Source organism: Microcaecilia unicolor, chromosome 3, assembly GCF_901765095.1.
Source record: "Microcaecilia unicolor chromosome 3, aMicUni1.1, whole genome shotgun sequence".
NCBI classification, from domain to species: domain Eukaryota; kingdom Metazoa; phylum Chordata; class Amphibia; order Gymnophiona; family Siphonopidae; genus Microcaecilia; species Microcaecilia unicolor.
The window spans coordinates 474,667,204-474,689,815 of record NC_044033.1 but is presented as its reverse complement, the minus strand read 5'-3'; the positions used below and the strand labels follow the sequence as shown (position 1 = coordinate 474,689,815).

Here is a 22,612-nt window from a genome sequence, read left to right as displayed (position 1 = left end):
TGAGGAATATGCTGAGACTCTGGTCAACACACAGACCCATGCTTTATGCTTCATAATTTTGCCAGCTAATTAGAGAATTAGAGACTTAGAGAATTGTGTCCAGAGATAAAAGTTGCGTTTCTGGGGCTTCCTGGAAGGAGGAGAGACTGAAGATGTCCCTGCAGTCATCCAACAACGTCAACAACTTCTGGGCTGTAAGCAGGAACATGACTCAATTAAACTGATACAAACCCACTGCACAACAGAGCAAAGGATATCATCTTCCACATATTTCTCTCCCTCAGCTTTGAGCCTCACAATGCTATTATGGCACTTCCTCTTGTCACCTTCATATCTGAAAAAGGTCTTGTCCCCCAGTTTTACCGTATTAGCTATCTTTTCCTCCATTTGCCACTTCACTTTCCTGATAGCTTTTCCAGCTTCTCTTCACTTAGGTATTCTCTCCTGTCTTCATCTTTCTGAGTCGTCTTATAACGTGCAAAGGCTAGCCTCCTTTCCCTTTTCTTTTCAGCTACTATATTCGAGTACCAGAGAGGCCTTCTTTTCCTCTTACTTTTATGTAATTTTCTAACATAAAGGTTAGTCGCCTTTAATATAGCTCCTTTCAGTCTTGTCCATTGCTGTTCTACATCCTTCAGCTGTTCCCATCCCGCTAACTGTTCCTTGAGAAATTCCCCCATTTCAGCAAAGTTAGTTCCTTTGAAATCCAGGACCTTCAATCTCGAGTAAGCCCTCTCTTCTATTTTAATATTGAACCATACCATACGATGATCACTAGATGCCAAATGGTCTGCCACCTTGACATCAGAAACGTACTCTCCATTCGTAAGCACCAAGTCCAGAACAGCTCCATCCCGCATCGGTTCCGATACCCACTGCTGGAACAATTCTTCCTGTAGGGAATCTAAGATCTCTTTGCTTCTAGACGACCCCGCAGCCGGGACACCCCAATCAACATCTGGCATATTGAAGTGACCTATCAGTAGTACTTCCCCTTTCCTAGCTATCTTGTGGATGTCTTCAATTAAGTCTCTGACTTGTGTTAGGCGTTCTTATAATTTATTGATTCCTGATGTGTTATCAATTTGTACAAACTGTACATTGCTAGTTGGACATATAGGTTATAGTCTGGGTTTTAAATAATGACTTCTAAAAATTAAAAAAAATGATGCAAATCTCCTATACATTAACTGATAATCTCAAAAATTTCGCAGTAGAATTTTGTATCCTTTATCTATGGGAATCTAGGATATGTGTTATGTATTGAAGGATACTTCTTCGGACCCTCTCTAATCCAGTATTCTCCATGTTAGTGTAGAAATAAGGTGAGTACCATTGTGTTACAGCATTCCCACCTGGGATGGCTGCAACGGTTCTGCCTGTCCATATGTGAGGCAGAGATCTCTAGAGAGTGTGTGATGGATTTCTGTGTCTGGGCTTGCTGAAAGAAGTAGTATGTATTTAGGGTCAGCATTTGGGCCTAGTTATTTTGGGTACAATTCTATAACTTGGTGCCTCCAGTTAGGTGTACCATCAAGCTTTCAACCCTAATTAAGAAGTCAGAGAAACATAACAGCTGAGTCTATTGTTTTTCCTTGCCTCCCTCATATCCCCACTGGTCTTTCTGACTCTTTCATTTTTTCTTCTCTTTTTTCTTTTGGCTGAGTTTGATCATTTCTTGGATGAGTGTGATGTTCTTTCCTATCGGTTATTGTAATTCCTTTCTTCCTGCAGAATTTTGTATTTAGATTGTAAATCGCTTAGATCTGCAAGTTGTTTAGGCAGATCTGTTAGTTTAGGCAGTATATTGTTTCAATAAAACATAACGCATACTGAGCACCAATTCTACAATGGTGTCTGTGCATCAAGATGCCATTATAGTGTGCTAGTGTAAACCCAAATTAGTATGCCTAAATTTAGGTGTGGCCATTAATGCCAACTCTATGGCAATTGTAATAGGTGTGCCTAAGTGCACCCTGCAAAGCATGTGACCTGTGATATTCTGTAAACTATCAGGCTTATTTTCGAAAGAGAAGGACACCCATCTTTCCAAACAAATCGGAAGATGGGCGTCCTTCTCACAGGGTCGCCCAAATCGGCATAATAGAAAGCCGATTTGGGGCGTCCTCAACTGCTTTCCGTCGTGGGGATGACCAAAGTTCCCGGGGGCATGTTGGAGGCGTAGCGAAGGTGGGACTTGGGTGTGCCTAACACATGGGCATCTTTGACCCATAATGGAAAAAAAAAGGGTGTCCCTGACGGGCATTTGGATGACTTTACCTGGTCCAGTTTTTCTTTCAACAAAGGCACAAAAAGGTGTCCAAACTGACCAGATGACCACCGGAGGGAATCGGGGATGACCTCCCCTTACTCCCCCAGTGGTCACTAACTCCCTCCCACCCTCAAAAAAGAAAAATATTTTGTGCCAGCCTCTATGCCAGCCTCAAATGTCATACTCAGGTCCATCGCAGCAGTATGCAGGCCCCTGGAGCAGTTTTAGTGGGTGCAGTGTACTTCAGGCAGGCGGACCCAGGCCCATCCCCCCCTACCTGTTACACTTGTGGTGGTAAATGTGAGCCCTCAAAAACCCACCACAAACCCACTGTACCCACATCTAGGTGCCCCCCTTCACCCGTAAGGGCTATGGTAGTGGTGCACAGTTGTGGGTAGTGGGTTTTGGGGGGCTCAGCACACAAGGTAAGGAAGCTATCTAACTGGGAGCTTTTTCTGAAGTCCACTGCAATGCCCCCTATGGTTCCCGATTGGTGTCTTGGGCATCTCCGAGAGTATTATCAAAATGAAAGATGGACGCCCATCTTGTTTCGATAATACGGGTTTCCCCACCCCTTCGCCGGACGTCCTGCGAGGATGTCCTCAGGAAAACTTGGGCGCCCCTTTCGATTATGCCCCTCCATGTAAGTTGAAGGTACGTCCATGCTGTACCTATGTATGCACCCCTTTGCAGTTACATGCTATAGCACTTAGATGCAACCTTATAGAATAGTGCTTAGGCCATTTACAGTACATGCATAACTGCCAATTTTGGTGTTTCCGATGCATGTAAGTGGTGCATATATATATATAGACGATGATCAGACACAGCTAGACTCTGCTCACTAGTTGCTCATCGAACGTCAATCACATACCACAATCCAGAACATACTGTTCTGGATTGCGGAATGCGATTGAAGTTTGATGAGCAGAGTAAGCCTATGGCAGGATCATCAACGTAACATAGTAACATAGTAGATGACGGCAGAAAAAGACCTGCATGATCCATCCAGTCTGCCCAAGACAAACTCATATGTGTATACCTTACCTTGAATTTGTACCTGTCCTTTTCAGGGCACAGACCGTATAAGTCTGCCCAGCAGTATTTCCCGCCTCCCAACCACCAGTCCCACCTCCCATCATCGGCTCTGGTACAAACCGTATAAGTCTGCCCTCCCCTATCCTAGCCTCCCAACCACCAACCCCTCTTCCCCCCATCTGCTCCGCCACCCAATTTCAGCTAAGCTTCTGAGGATCCATTCATTCTGCACAGGATTCCTTTATGCATATCCCACGCATGTTTGAACTCTGTTACCGTTTTCATCTCCACCACCTCCCGTAGGAGGGCATTCCAAGCGTCCACCACCCTCTCCGTGAAAAAATACTTCATGACATCTTTCCTGAGTCTGCCCCCCTTCAATCTCATTTCATGTCCTCTCATTCTACCGCCTTCCCATCTCCGGAAAAGATTTGTTTGCGGATTAATACCTTTCAAATATTTGAACATCTGTATCATATCACCCCTGTTCCTCCTTTCCTCCAGGGTATACATGTTCAGGTCAGCAAGTCTCTCTTCATACGTCTTGGAACGCAAATCCCATACCATCCTCGTAGCTTTTCTTTGCACTGCTTCCATTTTTTTAACATCCTTCGCAAGATACGGCCTCCAAAACTGAACACAATACTCCAGGTGGGGCCTCACCAACGTCTTATACAGGGGCATTAAAACCTCCTTTCTTCTGCTGGTCACTCCTCTCTCTATACAGCCTAGCAATCTTCTAGCTACGGCCACCGCCTTGTCGCACTGTTTCGTCGCCTTCAGGTCCTCAGATACTATCACCCCAAGATCCCTCTCCCCGTCCGTGCCTATCAGACTCTCCCCGCCTAACACATACGTCTCCCTTGGATTTCTACTCCCTAAGTGCATCACTTTGCATTTCTTCGCATTGAATTTTAATTGCCATACGTTAGACCATTCTTCTAGCTTCTTCAGATCTTTTTTCATGTTTTCCACTCCCTCCGGGGTGTCCACTCTGTTGGAAATCTTGGTGTCATCCGCAAAAAGGCAAACTTTACCTTGTAACCCTTCGGCAATGTCACTCACAAATATATTGAACAGAACCGGCCCCAGCACCGATCCCTGAGGCACTCCACTACTCACCTTTCCCTCCTCCGAGCGAACTCCAATCACCACCACCCTCTGGCGTCTGCCCGTCAACCAGCTCCTAATCCAGTTTACCACTTCGGGTCCTATCTTCAGCCCGTCTAGTTTATTTAAAAGCCTCCTGTGGGGAACCGTGTCAAAAGCCTTGCTGAAATCTAAGTAGATTACGTCCATAGCACGTCCTTGATTTAATTCTCCTGTCACCCAAAGAATTCAATGAGATTCGTTTGGCACGATTTCCCTTTGGTGAAACCATGTTGTCTTGGATCCTGCAACTTATTGGCTTCCAGGAAATTCACTATCCTTTCCTTCAGCATCGCTTCCATTACTTTTCCAATAACCGAAGTGAGGCTTTCCGGCCTGTAGTTTCCAGCTTCTTCCCTATCACCACTTTTGTGAAGAGGGACCACCTCCGCCGTTCTCCAATCTCTTTACTGATTCATAATGTTAATGGTTCACAGAACACTGATTTGAACAGCTTCAGTGGCAAATAAGACTCCTGATGCAGGCCAGTTGGCTAAAACACAGGCCTGTGTTGAGTCGTGCCTTGTTTTGATTAAAGTTTGTGACATTACTGACTTTGTGTGTTTTTGTTGTCATCTTTGCTGTGTCTGATCATCATCTGTGCTGATTTGTGAGGATTGGTTCTACTGTTTTGGTTACATATGTACAGATGCCAAGTTATAGAATTGCCCTTCACATATACTGTATAGCGTGAAATATCCTTTAAGTTAGTGTCTTGTGTGAAGTGCAAATAAAAGATAGAGGGTTTGCCCATTCCTCTGCATGACTACAGAAGCAAAGAATGAACTCAAGTGAGCTTGAGCCACAAACCAAAGGAAAAGCAAGAGAAAGAAGCACCAACCAGGAGCTTAACTACAGGAGAAGGTATTGTGCAGAAAGAACCCCAGATGGAAAGAATCTGTGTAGAAGCGGATCCTAGTGAGGAGGAACTTTGAAGTTAAGCCACAAGGGAATAGGTTGACCCTTTGCCTGGCAAACCCCTTACCTAAAAGAACTGACAAATCTGAGAGATGGATCACAGACACATATAAAGGAAATGTAGGATGTGTGCCTATTCAGTATTTACCTAATGCTGTAGAACCTCGGGAAGAAAGTTTACCTCCAGCAGTATTTGCTTTACACATGTCATCAGCAAAGTTAGTTGAAACATCCCATATCTGTCTAAGTATTTGTGGTGAGGAGTAATGCTACACTTGGGCCTTGAAGGAAAATACCTTCCACCTGGAAAAAAAAAACTGCTTTCTTGAAGAAGAATGTGTGCACCGAATGAAAGAGAGGCGAAGACTGGGATAAAAAAATTTCTGTTTGGAAGGCTGTGGGGTGAGTAAGGCCATATGGACTTCCCTGACAGAAGTTATACCCTCAGCACCTTCCTATATACCAAAATGGAATACAATAAGCTACCATTGGGAGACCGGTGGATGAAACATGGGGTGATAGAACACTACAATAATCAAAACCCCAGGTTTCTCACAATTTCATTAGCCATAAAGGAATTAGTCGATTCGTTTGAAATCATGGGAGATGGAGATGGGAGGGGTTGAGCTAGGCCACAGAGGTGGCAGTTCACATCTTCTGTACTTTCTGGATGGTCCCCCTGTACCAGCTGGGAGGAGGAAGAGGAAGAGAAAAGCAGCAGAGTCTTGGCCTGTGCCTTTCTATCTACACCCTGGGGTCTGACTCATGTGTTAAATTACATGGTGCTACACTGTTCCATGTGGTCCTAACTGATGTTCAGGCCCCCAACAGCAGAGGAAGAGGATATGGTCTGAGGTGACAATGATCTTGTTCTCTTGCCCCCTGGAAGCGGGAAGGCACATCATATAGCATGTTACTGAAAGAGGTATTGGGGGAATGTGAAAATAAGTGTGTGTGTGTATGTGTGAGAAAGATGAGCTGAGGGGATTGGCCAACATAGCAGGGTTGATGTGTGAAAGAAGGGCTGGGATACTGGCAGGCTTAAGGGATGGGATGTGTGTATGTGTGTATTGAGAGAAAGGCGGAACCTGGGATGGAGAAAAAGAACTGGATTGGGGAGAGGAAGAGATTAGAAGGGGCCGGGGGTAGAAAGGGTAATGTCTGCCTGTCCCCTATCTGGATACCCTAAGATCCCAGAACATCCCTCCTCCTTTCCCTCTCCCTTGGATTACAGAACTCCTCCTTCAAATTCCCTTCATTTCCTGTTCTCGATCCTTTATCCTTCTCCCTCTCCTAGAACTCATCATCCTCATTCCTTCTCCTCTGTCCATCCTTGATACCTCATCTCCTTTTGCTCAAACAGTCACAATATCTTTTCCATTCCCCTCCCACAAAACATATAAATAAAATATACAGATACACAAGGAAGGCTGTAAAACTATTTTAGTTTTATTATATAAAACAATTTTCAATGATTAACATGCAAAATGATGTAAATGAATTTCAGAAACTTTGCTGCAGACATTTCTAACTCTTAATGTGCTCTACTCCTGCTACAGGAAACTGGAGGCTGTGAGTGACAGTAATGAACCTCACACTTCCAGTAATGGTGAACATTTGCTCTAACTGATGAATAATTCCTTAGATAATTATAGCCACTAAAGAACAGTCTGATGACGTTTGCAGGAGTGAAAACAGACTATTTCCAAATTGCTTTCTCTAATAGCTTAAGGAGGAGTAAATTTGAAATGAATGTCTTCTAATTGTCTATTTAATGTGAGATTTATGTTGTTTTTACAGCTCATTGCTTTTTTAGTTTCCACTAACCCATCTGAATTCCTTATCACACTTAATCTCATTTACGATGGGGTCAAGAAAGTTTTGCAAAGTCATTTCTGCTCTCCTAAAGTTGCAGCTCTGATGAGCTCATCCTTTACCTTCTGGGTTCAGTTTAGGCTTTTGGAATGAAGCAGATGTTGTAATGTGCATAGCGAGGACATGTTGCCTTTAAACAAAGCTGACTACTGCTGTTCTCCGAAGAAAATGGAGCTCATATTTTTTTTCCACTGCATATAGCCAGATTGATTCAAGTACAACCAGGGAGGCAGAATGGAGATACAATGCAGGAGACTGTGACAACCCTGTCTCTTCTGCACTAATTGCTTAAAATGAGTAATTTTGTTAATGAACACATTTTTTAAATGAGGTTTCTAGAAAACCCACAAATTTCAGGTTCAAGGTGTTTAGTCACTTTTCTAAACCAGCTAGCTTCAGTAGAAAACAACTTGACCCTGGACTAGTTAGCCGCAAGGCATTAAATAGGATAGCCTTATAAAAAGTCCACTTCTTTCATAAGCTACATGATTTTCCTTCAGAAATCTTAGTGATAAGATGACTTTACAGCTTATAAATAGTTAGCTGGCTGTGTTTAAAAACACACAAGACATTCAATAAAGCAACACTCTCAGATGATACAGTGTTTATATAGTAAAAAGCAGTGAGAAAGCATCCTGGAGGTTAAACATGAAACACATTGGCCACTAGATGGGGATAGCTGCTTGATACTGAAACCAAATGGACTTTTTGTTCCACAGTAGGACAGCAGGCAGACATTATTATTACTGTTTTCTGGCAGCAAGGTATTTCATCTTGTATAGAAGGGTGATAAATAAGAGAGGTCTCTGCTCTTTGGGTTGCTTTTGAAGATTATATGCAGTTTGCCTAGTAACTCTACCAGGTACTTGTGACCTGGATTGGTCGCTGGAAACAGGATGCTGGGAATAATGGACTTTTGATCTAACTCAGCGTGGCAGTTATGCTCTTGTCACAACAAAATCTGATCCCTTGCATTCTGTAAATTTGCTGTGGCACAATGGTTCAGCATTGAGATTGTCATAGAATTTTGCACAGACTAGGAACAGCACAGAAATAACAGCAACAGTTAAAATGCATCCTTTGCTTTGCACACACTGTAAGGCAGCATTTTTCAACCGGTGTGCAGCAGGATTTTTCTGTCATTTTCTTGTCCCATTCCCAGCCAGAGACCTGGCATAAGATTTCTTCTGTAGTGGTTGGTGCCATCAGGTAGTGATTCAGACAGCTTGCTAGTGCCAAGTCTTCTCTCTGATGTAACTTCCACATAGGCGGTAAGCATCAGAGAGAGGGCTCTGGTTGACATGAACATAGGAACGTGGAGGGGCATAATCGAACGTCACCGGCGAAATAGATCGCCGGCGATCTATTTTTGCGGCGGCGCAACAGCTGGCCAGAACCGTATTATCGAAAAAGATGCCCGGCCATCTTTTTTTTCGATAATACGGTTTAGCCTGGCCAAATGCCAGAGTTCGCCGGTTTTGTTTTTTAGCGATAATGGAAAAAAATGCCGGCCATCTCAAACCTGGTGAAATCCAAGGCATTTGGTCGTGGGAGGAGCCAGCATTTGTAATTCACTGGTCCCCCTCACATGCCAGGGCACCCTAGGGGGCACGTCTAAAAATGTTTAAAAAATACAAAAAAAGCTCCCAGGTGCATAGCTCCCTTACCTTGGGTGCTGAGCCCACCAAACCCACTCCCCACACCTCTACTCCATTACCATAGCCCTTATGGGTGAAGGGGGGCACTTTAATGTGGGTACAGTGGGTGTTGGGGGGTTTGGAGGGCTCAACACAGCACCACACGGAGGTGAGAGGCGCTGTCAGGTCAGTGCAGGAGGCCTGGCATGGAGGGGGGAGGAAGCGGTGGCGAGGAGGGTAGCTGGAAATCTCGCCCGTTTTAAAGGGCTTAACGGCTAGTATATAATAATAATTCTCACCTCCAACGTTCTATCTTGCTGCCTGTGTCCATGGCTTTCTTTGGAGTTGGTCTGCTAGGGTCCCTAGATCAGGCTGATGTCACGTAGAACGCCAGAGCCGGAGGAGGAGGGGAGAAAGGGGCAGGGCACAGGGGCAGAGGCGGAGCTTGAAAGAGAAACAGAAGCGTTGAGGGGCGGAGTAGCCCAGAGCGTTGCAACCAATGGCAGGGAAAGAAAGGTCGGAGTCCTCCTTGGGTGTGAGCAGATTGGCCAGAGCCACAGAGAGCATGCTGCTGTGCCGAGCCGGCGCACGGGTGTGCTCATACATTCCTGTGCTGGGCACCGGGGAGGGGGGACCTCAGGAGTCAGAGCAGCGTGAAAGAGGAGGAAAGTAGGTGACGGCCGTGGTTGCCTCTCCGGGCCCCATGGGAGGGTGTGTGGGCAGCCGCTACGACTCCTCGGGAGGAAGGGGGGGGGACCCTGAAACTCAGAGGGAGGGAGGGACCCTGAAACTCGGAGCGAGGGAGGGAGGGAGGAAGGGACCCTGAAACTCGGAGGGAGGGAGGGACCCTGAAACTTGGAGGGAGGGACCCTGAAAGTCAGGGGGAGAGAGGGAGGGAGGAAGGGAACGACCCTGAAATTCAGAGGAAGGGATGGAGGGAACGACCCTGGAACTGGGAGGGAGAGAGGTGGGGGACGACCCTGGAACTGGGAGGGAGGGAGGGAGGGGGAAGAGGGAAAGGGGGGCCCCTGGCACACACTTTCATTCTCACACACACACACTCTCTCTCTCACAGACACGCACCCAGTCTCACTCTCTCTCTGTCACAGACACACACTCGCACATTCACTCTCTCTCTCACAGTCACTCTCACACACATTCTCTCAAAAATACACACTCCGAGGAAAACCTTACTAGCGCCCGTTTCATTTGTGTCAGAAACGGACCTTTTTTCACTAGTGACATATATTTTACAGGTAGACAAACACATAAGTGAAGTGTGGGCAGAGCATGGATGGGACTCACACTTTTGCATATAAATAATACAATATTAAATGTTACGCACACATCTCTGACATTAGGCCTGAGGATTTAATGCCAGCTCTATGGCTGGGTTCTAGAGACCCAAGCCTGTGTATCCAACGTTGTTCACTGCGTTTTAAAGACTTGCCTCTGTCACCACCTCATATTGAGGGTGATGTTCGTTCTATCACCCAACATTGCAAATTATCAAAATTGTGCTTAAATTGTACAGAGTGCATCACTAATGGGGCTGTCATTCTCTGACTGAGCATGCAGGAATGATGCTCACATAATCTGATACTTAACTTAGTAGTTTTGCCTATATAGAGTTTCTCACACGGGCACTGTAAGGCATACAGCACAAAATCCGACTGGCGATCTGTTCTACTTCTAAGTTGAAGCCTCTCGCCATTCAAAGGATTTACAAACTCATGACATTCTTTCATAATGACGCAGGCTTTACATGCACCACATCTACGATGTCCCACTTCCAACTCCGGGTCATCACTTTTTCAACAGATAGATACATTAGCCACAATCTCCCCCCCCCCCCCCCCCACTAAAAAACTTACATATTAAGTGGCAAATATCATGCATTATACCCTTAACACTTATTAATAACTACTCTCTAAGGGGCCCTTTTACTAAGGCACCGTGGCAAAAAGTGGCTTGCGGCACTGCAAGAATATCTTTTGGGTGTGCACCGGGCCATTTTTTACCACATCCTGGAAAAAGGGCCTTTTTTTAAGGGGCTGGAAAATGGACATGCAGCAAAATGAAAACCAGCGCACATCCATTTTCGGCATGAGACCTTACCGCCACCCATTGACTTAGTGGTAAGTTCTCATTTATTACCCGGGCAGTAAACATGCAGTGTGTGCCCACTGCCGTTTACTGCCGAACAAGCACCGCATGTTTTTGGTATGCACCAAATTTGGAATTACCGCCCAGGGCACGTGGTAGATGGGTGGTAATGCCGATTTGGCGCGCGCTGGACTCAGTATCTCTATCTGCATCTATAGTGTAGTTTAAATAAATAATGAGAGAATTCTTCTGGAATTTTTCTAGTATATAAATACTTACTGGTGGTCCTGGATGTCCTTCTGGGCCAGGAAAGCCTATGTCTCCTACAGGTCCTCTCTCACCCTAAAAAAAGAACACAGGAACATCATGTATATATTTTGCAGGATTTATTATGTAAAATAGTGCCTTTTGTTTGCTTGAGGTACTGCTTTTTCCTGTAAAATTGCTTCTCCTATTGACATATAGCCAACCATAACGAGCAAATAACCCATCTCAAGTCCACCATATAGAGATTACAGTTGCACTAAGGGCCTAAATATACAAATTAAGGACAAAAACAATATTATCATTTATCGTTTATTAAAATTTGTTATACAGTTTCTAATTGAAACAAAGCGAAACAGATTGCAATCAAAATAAAATGATCTCAAACATGGAAAGGAATGCCATAATTTGATAGAAAAGAACATTCAAACCAGAGACATGCATAGAAAAATAGAACAAAGCCTTCACATCCACACTGCTGTTGAGATTTGCTGTTGACAGAAACGTAAAGTGATTTGGGTTTGTCTCAGTTCACCCAGTTTGCAGGATTCAAGGTAATGTGGTTTCTTTGATGGGTTAACCAGAGAGCTGAATCAGGGTCATGTGCTAGATTTGGTGTGCTATGATTTAGCAAGGCCTTTGACATGGTTCTGCTTAGGTGACTAATAAATAAGATTCAATTATCTACAAAAAAAGTAGAAAAAAAACATGGATCAGCTGACCTAAAACATATTTTAGTTCTCTCTCTTTTTCTCTCTCTCTAAATATATTATGCACAATATATAAATAAACTAAACACATGGTATGGTATGGTGATTGATTGGGTTAGAAACTGTTTGACTGAGGTGACCAGAGCTGGAATAAATGGAGTTCATTCAGAGGAAAGGAGTGTCACCAGTAGTGTGCTACAAGATCATTACCTGATCTAATTCTTTTCAATATTTTTGTAAATGATATTGTGAAGAGGCTGTTGGGAAAGGTTTGCTTTTATGTGGATGATGCTAAAATCTGCAATAGGGTAGACATCCTGGAAGGCATAGAAAATATGAGGAGTGAAGTTTGGAGAATGATCTAGAACAGGCAGCTAAAACAATGCTAAGAAATGATTTTTAGAGATTGTTTTCTTGGTTTGGTTGGGCAGACAAGATAGGCCATTAGGGCCCAGTATTCAAAGCAATTAAGCAGGCTGCTGACCGGTTAAATTGCTTGGTAAGGGCTAGCCATTTAACCAGCTAAATACTGCTGAATATTGCAGTTAACACTGAACTCAAAGCTGGCTATGTTGGGGGCATTCCATGGGTGGAGTCAGCACTTGGCCGCTTAAATGCTTTAACCCTATTTTGAAAGCTGTTTTGATATGGGTGTCTCAGAATAGATTACAATTGAATATTGGGGAAGGCAGAAGTTATGTATGTTATTTATGATTCATCTGTGGTTATTCCCTCTAATTTACAGCTACTTGGGGTGATTGTTAAGACGTCTTTACAAGTGAAAAATCTGGGAGTTCTATTGAATAATTTGTTTTCTTTTTGGGTTCAAGTACAGGTGAAGGTATGCAGTATTTACTCATTGGACAAGGAAAGAAAAAAAAAAAAGAGGCGGAGGTCTAGCACTTCAACGTAACAACAACTGCTGAGTCCATGACACCAGAACTCGAAATCGCCTCAGTCAGAATCAACCATACCAACCTGAGTGACAGCCTAAGCGTTGTCTTATTCTACAGACCACCAGGTAACTGGCAAGAATGCCAATCACAATTCATGGATTTCATATCGAATACTTGTGTTTCAAACCCCAATCTACTTATAATCGGAGACATAAATATACACCTCGAAGACGTAATACATGTGAATGCAAGGACTTCCTCCAACTATGGGACCTTAGCTGGTCCCGAATACAAGCCACTCACGTCAAAGGACACACAATCAACCTCATCACACATAAACTATCCTCAGACCTAAACCTAAAACTAACAGAAACAAAATGGTCGGACGCACCTTGGTCAGATCACTATAAACTAAATTCCACACTACAGTGGAGGAAAAAAGGTACGAACCTCAAGCAAGAACCCAAAACCTACACCAAGAGAGGCCAAATTGACCCAGTAATATTCTGGCAACAGATGTACAATAATGATTGGATGACACAAACAGATTCCAAACATTATCTATCAAATTGGGATGACAGATGTAAGACCACATTAGACATAATTGCACCACTACAACAAAGAACTACACATAGACAAAACTCAATACCTTGGTTCAATGAAGAACTGAAATCACTAAAAACACAAGTTAGGAGACTTGAACGAGCATGGAAAAAAATGAAAGACGAATATACACTTAACGCATGGAAACAACAGCAAAGAAAATACAAATATTCAATAAGACAAACCAAAAGAGCATACTACAAAACCAAAATAAGGTTAGACTACAAAGACGTACATAAACTCTACCAACTCGTGAATAAATTAACAGACACCACACCGGTGACCACAACCAGCACAGACATCCCATCAGCAGACAACCTTGCCAAATACTTCAATGAGAAAATTATAAAACTACGATCCACGTTACCACTAAATACCAATGATCATGAAAAATTTATGGACTGCTTGGACCCAACTCCCGGTGAATACCCAGCAGATCAAACCTGGAATAACTTCGATCTATTGACCGAAGAAACCATCAGTCAAGCAATCAATAAAATCTCCAAAACTCACTCCAAACTGGATATTTGTCCCAGCAACCTAATAATGCTCGCCCCCCAACGCTTCATAACAGACCTTACATCACACATGAATTACATGTTGCAACACGGACTATTCCCCAAGGACAAAGGAAATATACTTCTTACCCCGATACCCAAAGACCTAAAGAAAAAATTAAATGACACAACCAACTATCAACCAGTAGCATCAATCCCCCTGGTAGTCAAACTAATGGAACGTCTGGTAACCAAACAACTTACCAACTACCTAAACAAATTCACCATACTGCACGAATCACAATCAGGATTTCGATCCAATCATAGCACTGAAACAGTGCTAACTACTCTCATAACCAAATTCAAACAATTAATTGCAACGGGAAACAATGTGCTCCTCCTACAATTTGACATGTCCAGCGCGTTCGACATCCTGGATTGTTTTGGGATTGGAGGAAACGTACTTAGATGGTTTGAAGGCTTCTTAACAGCAAGAACCTATCAAGTGATATCAAACTCAAAAACGTCAACACCATCGAAACCTGAATGCAGAGCACCACAAGGATCACCGCTCTCACCGACCCTTTTAAACTTAATGATGATACCATTAGCCAAATCGCTAAGCAACCAAGGACTCAACCCGTACATCTATAAAGATGATGTTACGATATACATTCTGTTCAAACAAGATATAGCCGAAATCACAAATGAAATCACACACAGTCTCCAAATAATGAACTCATAGGCGGACGCATTCCAACTAAAGCTGAACGCAGAAAAAACACAATGTCTCATCTTGTCTTCAAAATATAATACAAACAAACCCAATACCATAAACACACCGGATTACACCCTCCCGGTCTCAGACTGCTTAAAAATTCTGGGAGTTACAATCGACCAAAATCTCACACTTGAAGATCATGCAAAAAATACAGCAAAAAAAATGTTCTACTCAATGTGGAAACTTAAAAGAATCAAACCTTTCTTCCCAAGGGAAGTATTCCGCAGCCTAGTACAATCAATGATGCTAAGCCATCTAGACTACTGCAATGCCATTTATGCTGGATGTAAAGAACAAATCATTAAGAAGCTTCAAACCGCTCAAAATACATCAGCCAGGAACATATTTGGGAAAGCGAAATACGAAAGCGCCAAACCCGTAAGAGAGAAACTACACTGGCTCCCACTAAAAGAACAAATTGCATTCAAAGTTTGCACCCTGGTCCACAAAATCGTTCACAGGGAAGCCCCGACCTATATGTCAGACCTTATAGTCTTGCCTACCAGGAATGCAAAGAGATCAGCACGCACATTCCTCAATCTCCATTACCCTAACTGCAAAGGACTAAAATATAAATCCACATACGCGACCAGTTTCTCATACACCTGCATGGAGCTATGGAACGCACTACCGAAGGCCATAAAAATAACACAAGTCCTATCTTCCGAAGGCTACTGAAAACAGATCTGTTCAAGAAGGCATACCATAAACACCCATCTTAAACACCAAAAAATAAGACTTTACAAGACATAGACATAATTGAAATCTTATCACTTTATTTATTTATTTATTTATTTATTTTTGTTACATTTGTACCCCGCGCTTTCCCACTCATGGCAGGCTCAATGCGGCTTACACTTGACTGATCAACCTCCTTACCACTAATGAATAAGCACAACCACTTCAATCTCCATAGTCGATGACCTAAAGAATGATACAACCCAATTTCTTACTCAGGAATGTTCATGTATTACTATAATTTAATCTTCCAATTTCTTATTCAGGAACTTTCATGTATTACCATAATTTATTCTTCCATAACATATATATGCACATGATATATATCTATACCATGATCTGTTCACATATGTTATGTTACATGTATGTTACCATGTATGTATGCAACTTAACACATTACCATTTGTAATTCTGTTACCCGGAAATGGCAACCGACATTACGGCAAATGTAAGCCACATTGAGCCTGCAAATTGTAGGGAAAATGTGGGATACAAATGCTACAAATAAATAAATAAAAATAAAATAAATTTATTATAAAATGTGAATGTTGTGTAAATTGAAACTGTTACTATTTATTTATTTTGGATTTTGCCACACATTTTTTTTATTAGCACCTCAAGGTAAGTTACATTCAAGTACTCTAAGTATTACCCTGTCTCTGGAGGGCTCACAATCTAATTTTGTATCTGAAACTATGGAAGGTTAAGTGACTTGAACTGGGCACCCCTGGATGTCAAGCCTAGTGATCTAACCACTAGGCTACTGCAAGAACATTCTTACTGTGCACCGCCTTGAATGAATTCCTTCAACCTTGTAGTATCTGCTTTACAATATTTTCATTTGGATTTAACTAGATTTGGTGCATTTTCTGTTATAGCACCAGTTGAGCAGAATAAGCTGCCTTTACATTTGAAGGTTGAATCTCGGTTTACTTGTTTTAAGAGGATATTGAGGGATTATTTATTTTGTTTGGCATTTTTTGTACCTTCCTGATTTTGTCCTATGAAGTTATGGACTCAACTTAAGCTGAGACTTTGAGGCTGCTTATGATTCTTTCACTGTTTGAATTTGCTTTTGTTTGTGATTTTATTATGTATGCTTTTTTTGTATTTTTTGCCTTGGATAAAGATGATTGTTAAATAAATATACTATTCTATTCTAGTACTCTAAAAGTCTCCAATAATTGTATGCGCAAATTTGGGCGTGCACTCAATTTACATGTACAATTTAATTAAATAAGCTAATTAGCACCAATAATTGGCTTTTTAAACAAGTAATTATTGGTACTAATTACATTTAATTGAACTTTATGTACATAAATTTAGGCATAAGATCCGCACCTAAAATTTATGCATGATTTGTAAAAGTGAGTGCAGAAATAGGAGGGTCATGGGTGGAACGGGAACATTACTAATATTAATGTGCATTGTTATAGAATAACAGGGATACATTTGCACCACGTTTCAACTGGTGCAAATGGCCAGGCCTAAACTTAGCCATGATTCCTGGGCATAAGCGCAATTCTATAAACCATGCCTATCTTTAAGCATGGCTTATAGAATAGTGGGTTTTTTTGTGCTGATTTTTTTTGGCACTATGTATAGAATCTAGCCCTAAGCAGCCAGGTTTACTGCATACATAGGACCAAATAAAAAGTCTGTCTTATTTTTATGTGGTAACCCATATTTTTATATTGCTGAATATTGACCCCATAGTCTTTTTTTGTTGTCACTTTCTATGTCTATGTTATAAGCTAGGAGTTTACCAGTATGCTTAGAACTGATAAATAAAAGTATAAATTAAAGTACTTTAGTCATCCAGTTAATAGAAAAAATGTGTGTGTTCATGTTACTAAAAGAAAGACAAACTTTGCTTTTCACCAGCCTGTTATTGTAGCCTTTAAACTTCAAATGTACATCCTTTTTAATGTTTTAGTTTATTAGTTCTGTGTCTGTGATGACTTAATGGCTCAAGATAAGTGATTTATTATGAATCTCAATATTTTTGATTAATATTCTGTGAATGCTTTTCTCTCTGGGAACTCAATGACCTCAGGTGAGGATGAGGTGAGATCTGAGTTCCTGGAAACCACAGGGGAATTAACTTGTAGGCACAATAATTGTCAGGTAGGAGGTTGTCAAAGCAGAAGCCCATGTGCAGCTGCAGGTGAGCCCTGCTTGTGACCTGGCAAAATCTGTTTAATCTTAATCTGATGGGACAGTATTTCTTGCTCTTTGGAAGTGGGTAAAGCAGGCAGGAGACAAGATCCACTACAGAATTACAGTCTATTAATATATTTAGATACTACAGTTAAATTCCATCTCACATACTTTCTCAAGAACAATATAGGACAATAATGACAGGCTGGAAGTCATTCAGTGTAAGCTTCTACATTCCTTTTTGAACAGTTTGCAACAATTGGATGGGTGTTTTTGCAGGACATATGTTCAGATCCAAACCTCAGCCTCCAACTATGATCTAACAAAAGTTCATGTTTATTTTTAAGAGTGGGAAGACATTAGTAATGCACATTTATTAGAAATAATGTGGGACATGTCAGCAATACGTCCTATGTCATATTGGGTTGTTTTTAGCCTAAAATGACAGGAAAAAACTCAATTTAGATTTTTTTCTCTCATAAATAGTGCATATTATTCACAAAGAATTTGCAAACATGCATGCACTACTGAAAACAAGTAAACATTCTTTGCAAATACTGGACACCGCCTTGAGTGAATTCCTTCAAAAAGGCAGTAAATAAATCCAAATGTAATAAATAAATAAACAATGAATTCAATTTGATACGGATTGTCAACACTATGTTTTGAAATAGTCAGCTGAAATTCATGGATCATTATGAGGAGATGGTGCAGCATGGAGAAATAAACTGTTGAAGAACTGTTAAATGTGGCAACAATAACAACTTAATTTCCATAATTTTTTGTATAAGGAGTTTTTTCACTGAGGGGTCCTTTTACTAAGGTGTGCCGAAAAGTGGCCTGCGCTTGTGTAGACAAATGTATTGGATGCGCACAGGTTCATTTTTCAGCGCACCTGCAAAAAAGGCCGAAAATGGACGTGCGGCAAAATGAAAATTGGCGCGTCCATTTTGGGTCTGAGACCTTACAGCCACCCATTGACTTAGTGGTAAGGTTTCACGAGTTAACCGGGTGGTAATTGTCAGCGCACATACAATAATGATTACCACCCGGTTAGCGCTGCATGCCGGAAGTTTTCTGGGTGCATGTAAAAAATAAAATTACCGCCTGGGCCACATGATAGCCAGGCAGTAGGTCCAAATTGGCACATGTTGGGCATGCGTAGGCGCCTACGTGGCTTAGTAAAAGGCCCTTGAGGGACTAATCCGTGTATGCAACTTTTAACTGGAATTATTTGTAGCAGATTGAGCATTTGTAGCGAATTGAGTACAACGGATGATAATAATAAAAAAGATAAGTTAGCAGTACTTATGTGATTAAAGTTAGACGTGCTTTCTCTCTAAAAGTATTTTGTATGTTTTAGAAGGGTTTGGGGAATATGTATAACATTTTGAAATACATATGAATACAATTTAATATTGATTAATTGTTTATTGTTTATGAAAAAAGATTAGCCATCTTTGTGAATTTAATGAATACCCATGAGAAAATGTGTAGAAACAAAACAGGAGACAACCCACTGCAGTATCCAAGCAGACAGTATAAACAGCAGCAATGATCCAAGAAAGGATGAGACAGAAAGTTCACTCAAATATAACTTTAATGGAAACTAGACTCAACCTGGCCAAGTTTCGGATACCCTTCGTCAGAGGTCACCCTGGCTTATTTATTTGTGACATTTATATCCCACATTATCCTAAACAAGTTTGAGTTCAATGTGGCTTACAATAAACAGTATAGGATACATAACAAAGAATAATGCATGAGAAAATAATTTGTTGTAAGAAACCAATTTTACAATACAGTATCATAAAGATACTGGGATAGCTATGGATGTTTAACATTTAGAAAATCTATTATGAATGAGAAATTGTACACAAAGCAAAGAGAAAGTTAATGGTAAACAGAGTAATAACCAATTCAGGTAATAATGAATTGTTTGAGATATGGTTGATCTTTGTGAGGGTTTGTTTGAATAGGAATGATTTGAGGATTTTGCGGAATCTAGTTTATCCTGTATATTTCTTATTTTGGGTGGTAAGGAGTTCCATAGAGAATCCACAAAGCGTGGAGAACTCAAAGAAGACCCACGGATACTTTGTAAAACAAACAAAAAAGTGGGCACAAAACCAGGTTTTGTGCCCACTTTTTTGTTTGTTTTACAAAGTACTCCTGGTTTGATAAGGAGTTCCACCATTTGGTTCCTAGGTAAGTGAAATCTGCAGAGTGGACAGTTTTAGCAGAGTTTTGGGAATATGAGTAACATTGTGAGATACGTATAATTTTAGCATGAGATATCAATAAAATTGTTTATTGTTTATACAAAAAGATTAGTCATGTTTGTGAATTAAATGAATATTTATGAAAAAATTTGTAGAAACAAAACAGGAGACAACCCACTGTAGTATTCAAGCAGACAGTACAAACAGCAGCAGTGATCCAAGGAAGGACGAGATAGCAAAAGTTCATTCAAATGTAACTTTAATGGAAACTAGACTCTACCTGACCAAGTTTCAGATAACCTTCATCAGGGGTCACACTGGTTTCCAAATATATTCACTGGTAAATGCATTTGTAGCCAATATATACTGCAATTCATGCGCTGAGACAGCCCTGCCTCTCTGCATTTGAACTGATTGTTAGTGAACTTTTGCTATCTCATCCTTCCTTGGATCACTGCTGCTATTTGTACTGTCTGAGAAAATTTGTATACAATGGAGGTGGTAAGCATGCACATTATTCTCATGCATAGCTATTAATCACTTCTAAGGTTGATCTACAGGAGCAATGCACTACACAGGGCAAATTTGTACCCAGCTCAGGAATCTGCTGGTTTTTTTTTAATGTATGACTTTTGTAACAATTCTATTAAAGCTCATTAAAGTATTTTTGTGAATAATTTATAGTTGATGTATAATGACTTAAGACTTAAGAGAAAACAATGCATAGTTATTAGGGATAACCTGAAAACCTGACTTGTTTGCAGTTCTCCAGGACTGGGAGTGAAGACTAAGAGGTTCTTTTACTAAGGTGCACTGAAAAATGGTTTGCGGTAGTGTAGGCACAGGTTTTGGGTGCACACCGATCCATTTTTCAGTGCACCTGTAAAAAAAGCCTTTTTAAAATTTTTGCCAAAAATGGATGTGCGTCAAAATCAAAATTGCTGTGCGTCTATTTTGGGTCTGCGACCTTACTGCCAGCCATTGACTTAGTGATGAAGTCTCACGCGGTAACCGGGCGGTAATGACCTACATGCGTCAAATGCCACTTGGCACGCATCCAATATGTGTGTCTGAAAATAAAAATTATTTTTCAGCCACGCATATTGGACATGCGCCAAAAATGAAATTACCACAAGAGCCATGCGGTAACCGGGCAGTAACTCCATTTTGGCGCACATTGGGTACACATAGATGCTTACGCAGCTTAGTAAAAGGGCCCCTCAGGTACTAGAGCAGTGGTTCCCAAACCTGGTCCTGGAGTCAACCCCAGCTAGTCAGGATTTCAAGATATCCACAATAACTATTCATGAAAGATTTGCATGCAGTGGAGGCAAATGTGCAGGGGTGCCTCCGGGACCAGGTTTGGGAACCACTGTACTAGAGAATACCCAGTATAGACTCTTTAATAGTGTGATATTTTTTTCAACAAAACAGGAGCAGTAACTAGTATTCATGCTTACCGGTTCACCTGGCATTCCTGCAGGCCCAGGAGCTCCTGGCTTTCCCTGTGGAAGATCAAGAGGATCACCTATTTTATTAATACAAAACAGAAAATCTGTATTTCTAAATTTAAGCATTTCCATTCTACTCATACTCCTAGCCTGGATTCAGGCTATTATGCAGAGATGTTTAATACAAAATATTATTTTACTGACTTTTAGTTAAATACACTGATGTCAACAAATGTAAATGCCATGCATTATTTCATTTGAATCACTTTGAATATTCTTTTAAAATGTTGCCTCTCTGGCCCCGTTCCTCCATATGTAGCTTCTTAAAAATACAAAAACCACTCACAGATCAGGCTACTGCTTACTAAATCTTGATATAATCACAAAAATCCAATCAAGCAGTTGTATGGTATCTGCATTAGAGTAGGGGAAAAGTCTCAATTACTGCGGCTTCCCGTCTTGATTTTAGGGTGGCACGCAGAAAAAGTCATCATCGACTAAAAAACCCCATACAAAGATCAATTCTTTATTGTTTTATACTCATTTAGTGCTTCGTTGTTATTTTTTTTAAGGTCGTAGTATTTTTATTAAATTTAAAAATAGAATAACAGAAGACAATTCAGTGAAACAGTACAACAGCATACAAATTGCAAAAATCATGTAAAGGACAGAAGAGAGAAAGAGTGGAGAGGAAGAAAAGAAAAAAGAAAAACACTTCTCATCAAGCATCTCTAAAGTAGGACAATAACAAAGACCACTTCTCCTTATAAGTGATATAGCGACATGACTTTTTAGCCAGAAAGGTATCATATTTATAAGTCTGAAATATCAAATTCCACCATTCTTGATATGTGACTTGACCCAGGGTCTTCCAGTGCCCCAAAACTACTTTCAAGGCTAAAGTGAGCAAAGTATTAACAAGTAAGCGTTCATTATGGCTTAAGGAAGAGCGAAAACATTGGTCTCTGAGCAACACATATTTATACAGCATAGGACCATGGAAATGAAATATATCTGTTAAAGTGAACCAGACATCAGTCCAAAATGATTGAAGGTATACACAGTCAAAAACAAGGTGTCTGATAGTACCCCATTGAGCATGACAAGACCAACGTAAACTTGGAATGGACGGATTAATGGTATGCGACCTAAGGGGCGTCCATAAGGACCGGTGCATAAAAAAATAAAGGGACTGTGTGATGGCCGCAGACCTGGAACACTGAAACACTGAGTGCCAGATCTGCGTCCAACTGCTATCAGAAATGGGCTGCTGAATATCTTGTTCCCAACATCTA

The 22,612-nt window shown here is 41.2% G+C and overlaps 1 protein-coding gene across 1 annotated transcript in view; it reads right to left on the bottom strand.

The window, feature by feature from the left end:
• Positions 1–22,612, bottom strand: part of COL19A1 (collagen type XIX alpha 1 chain) — a 946,027-nt gene that overhangs the window by 96,139 nt on the left and 827,276 nt on the right. The window contains exons 47-48 of the mRNA XM_030199003.1: positions 21,327–21,371; positions 11,275–11,337 (exon numbers count right to left, since the gene is read on the bottom strand). Coding sequence (XP_030054863.1) covers positions 11,275–11,337; positions 21,327–21,371 — 108 coding nt within the window. The remainder of the gene's footprint in view (positions 1–11,274; positions 11,338–21,326; positions 21,372–22,612) is intronic.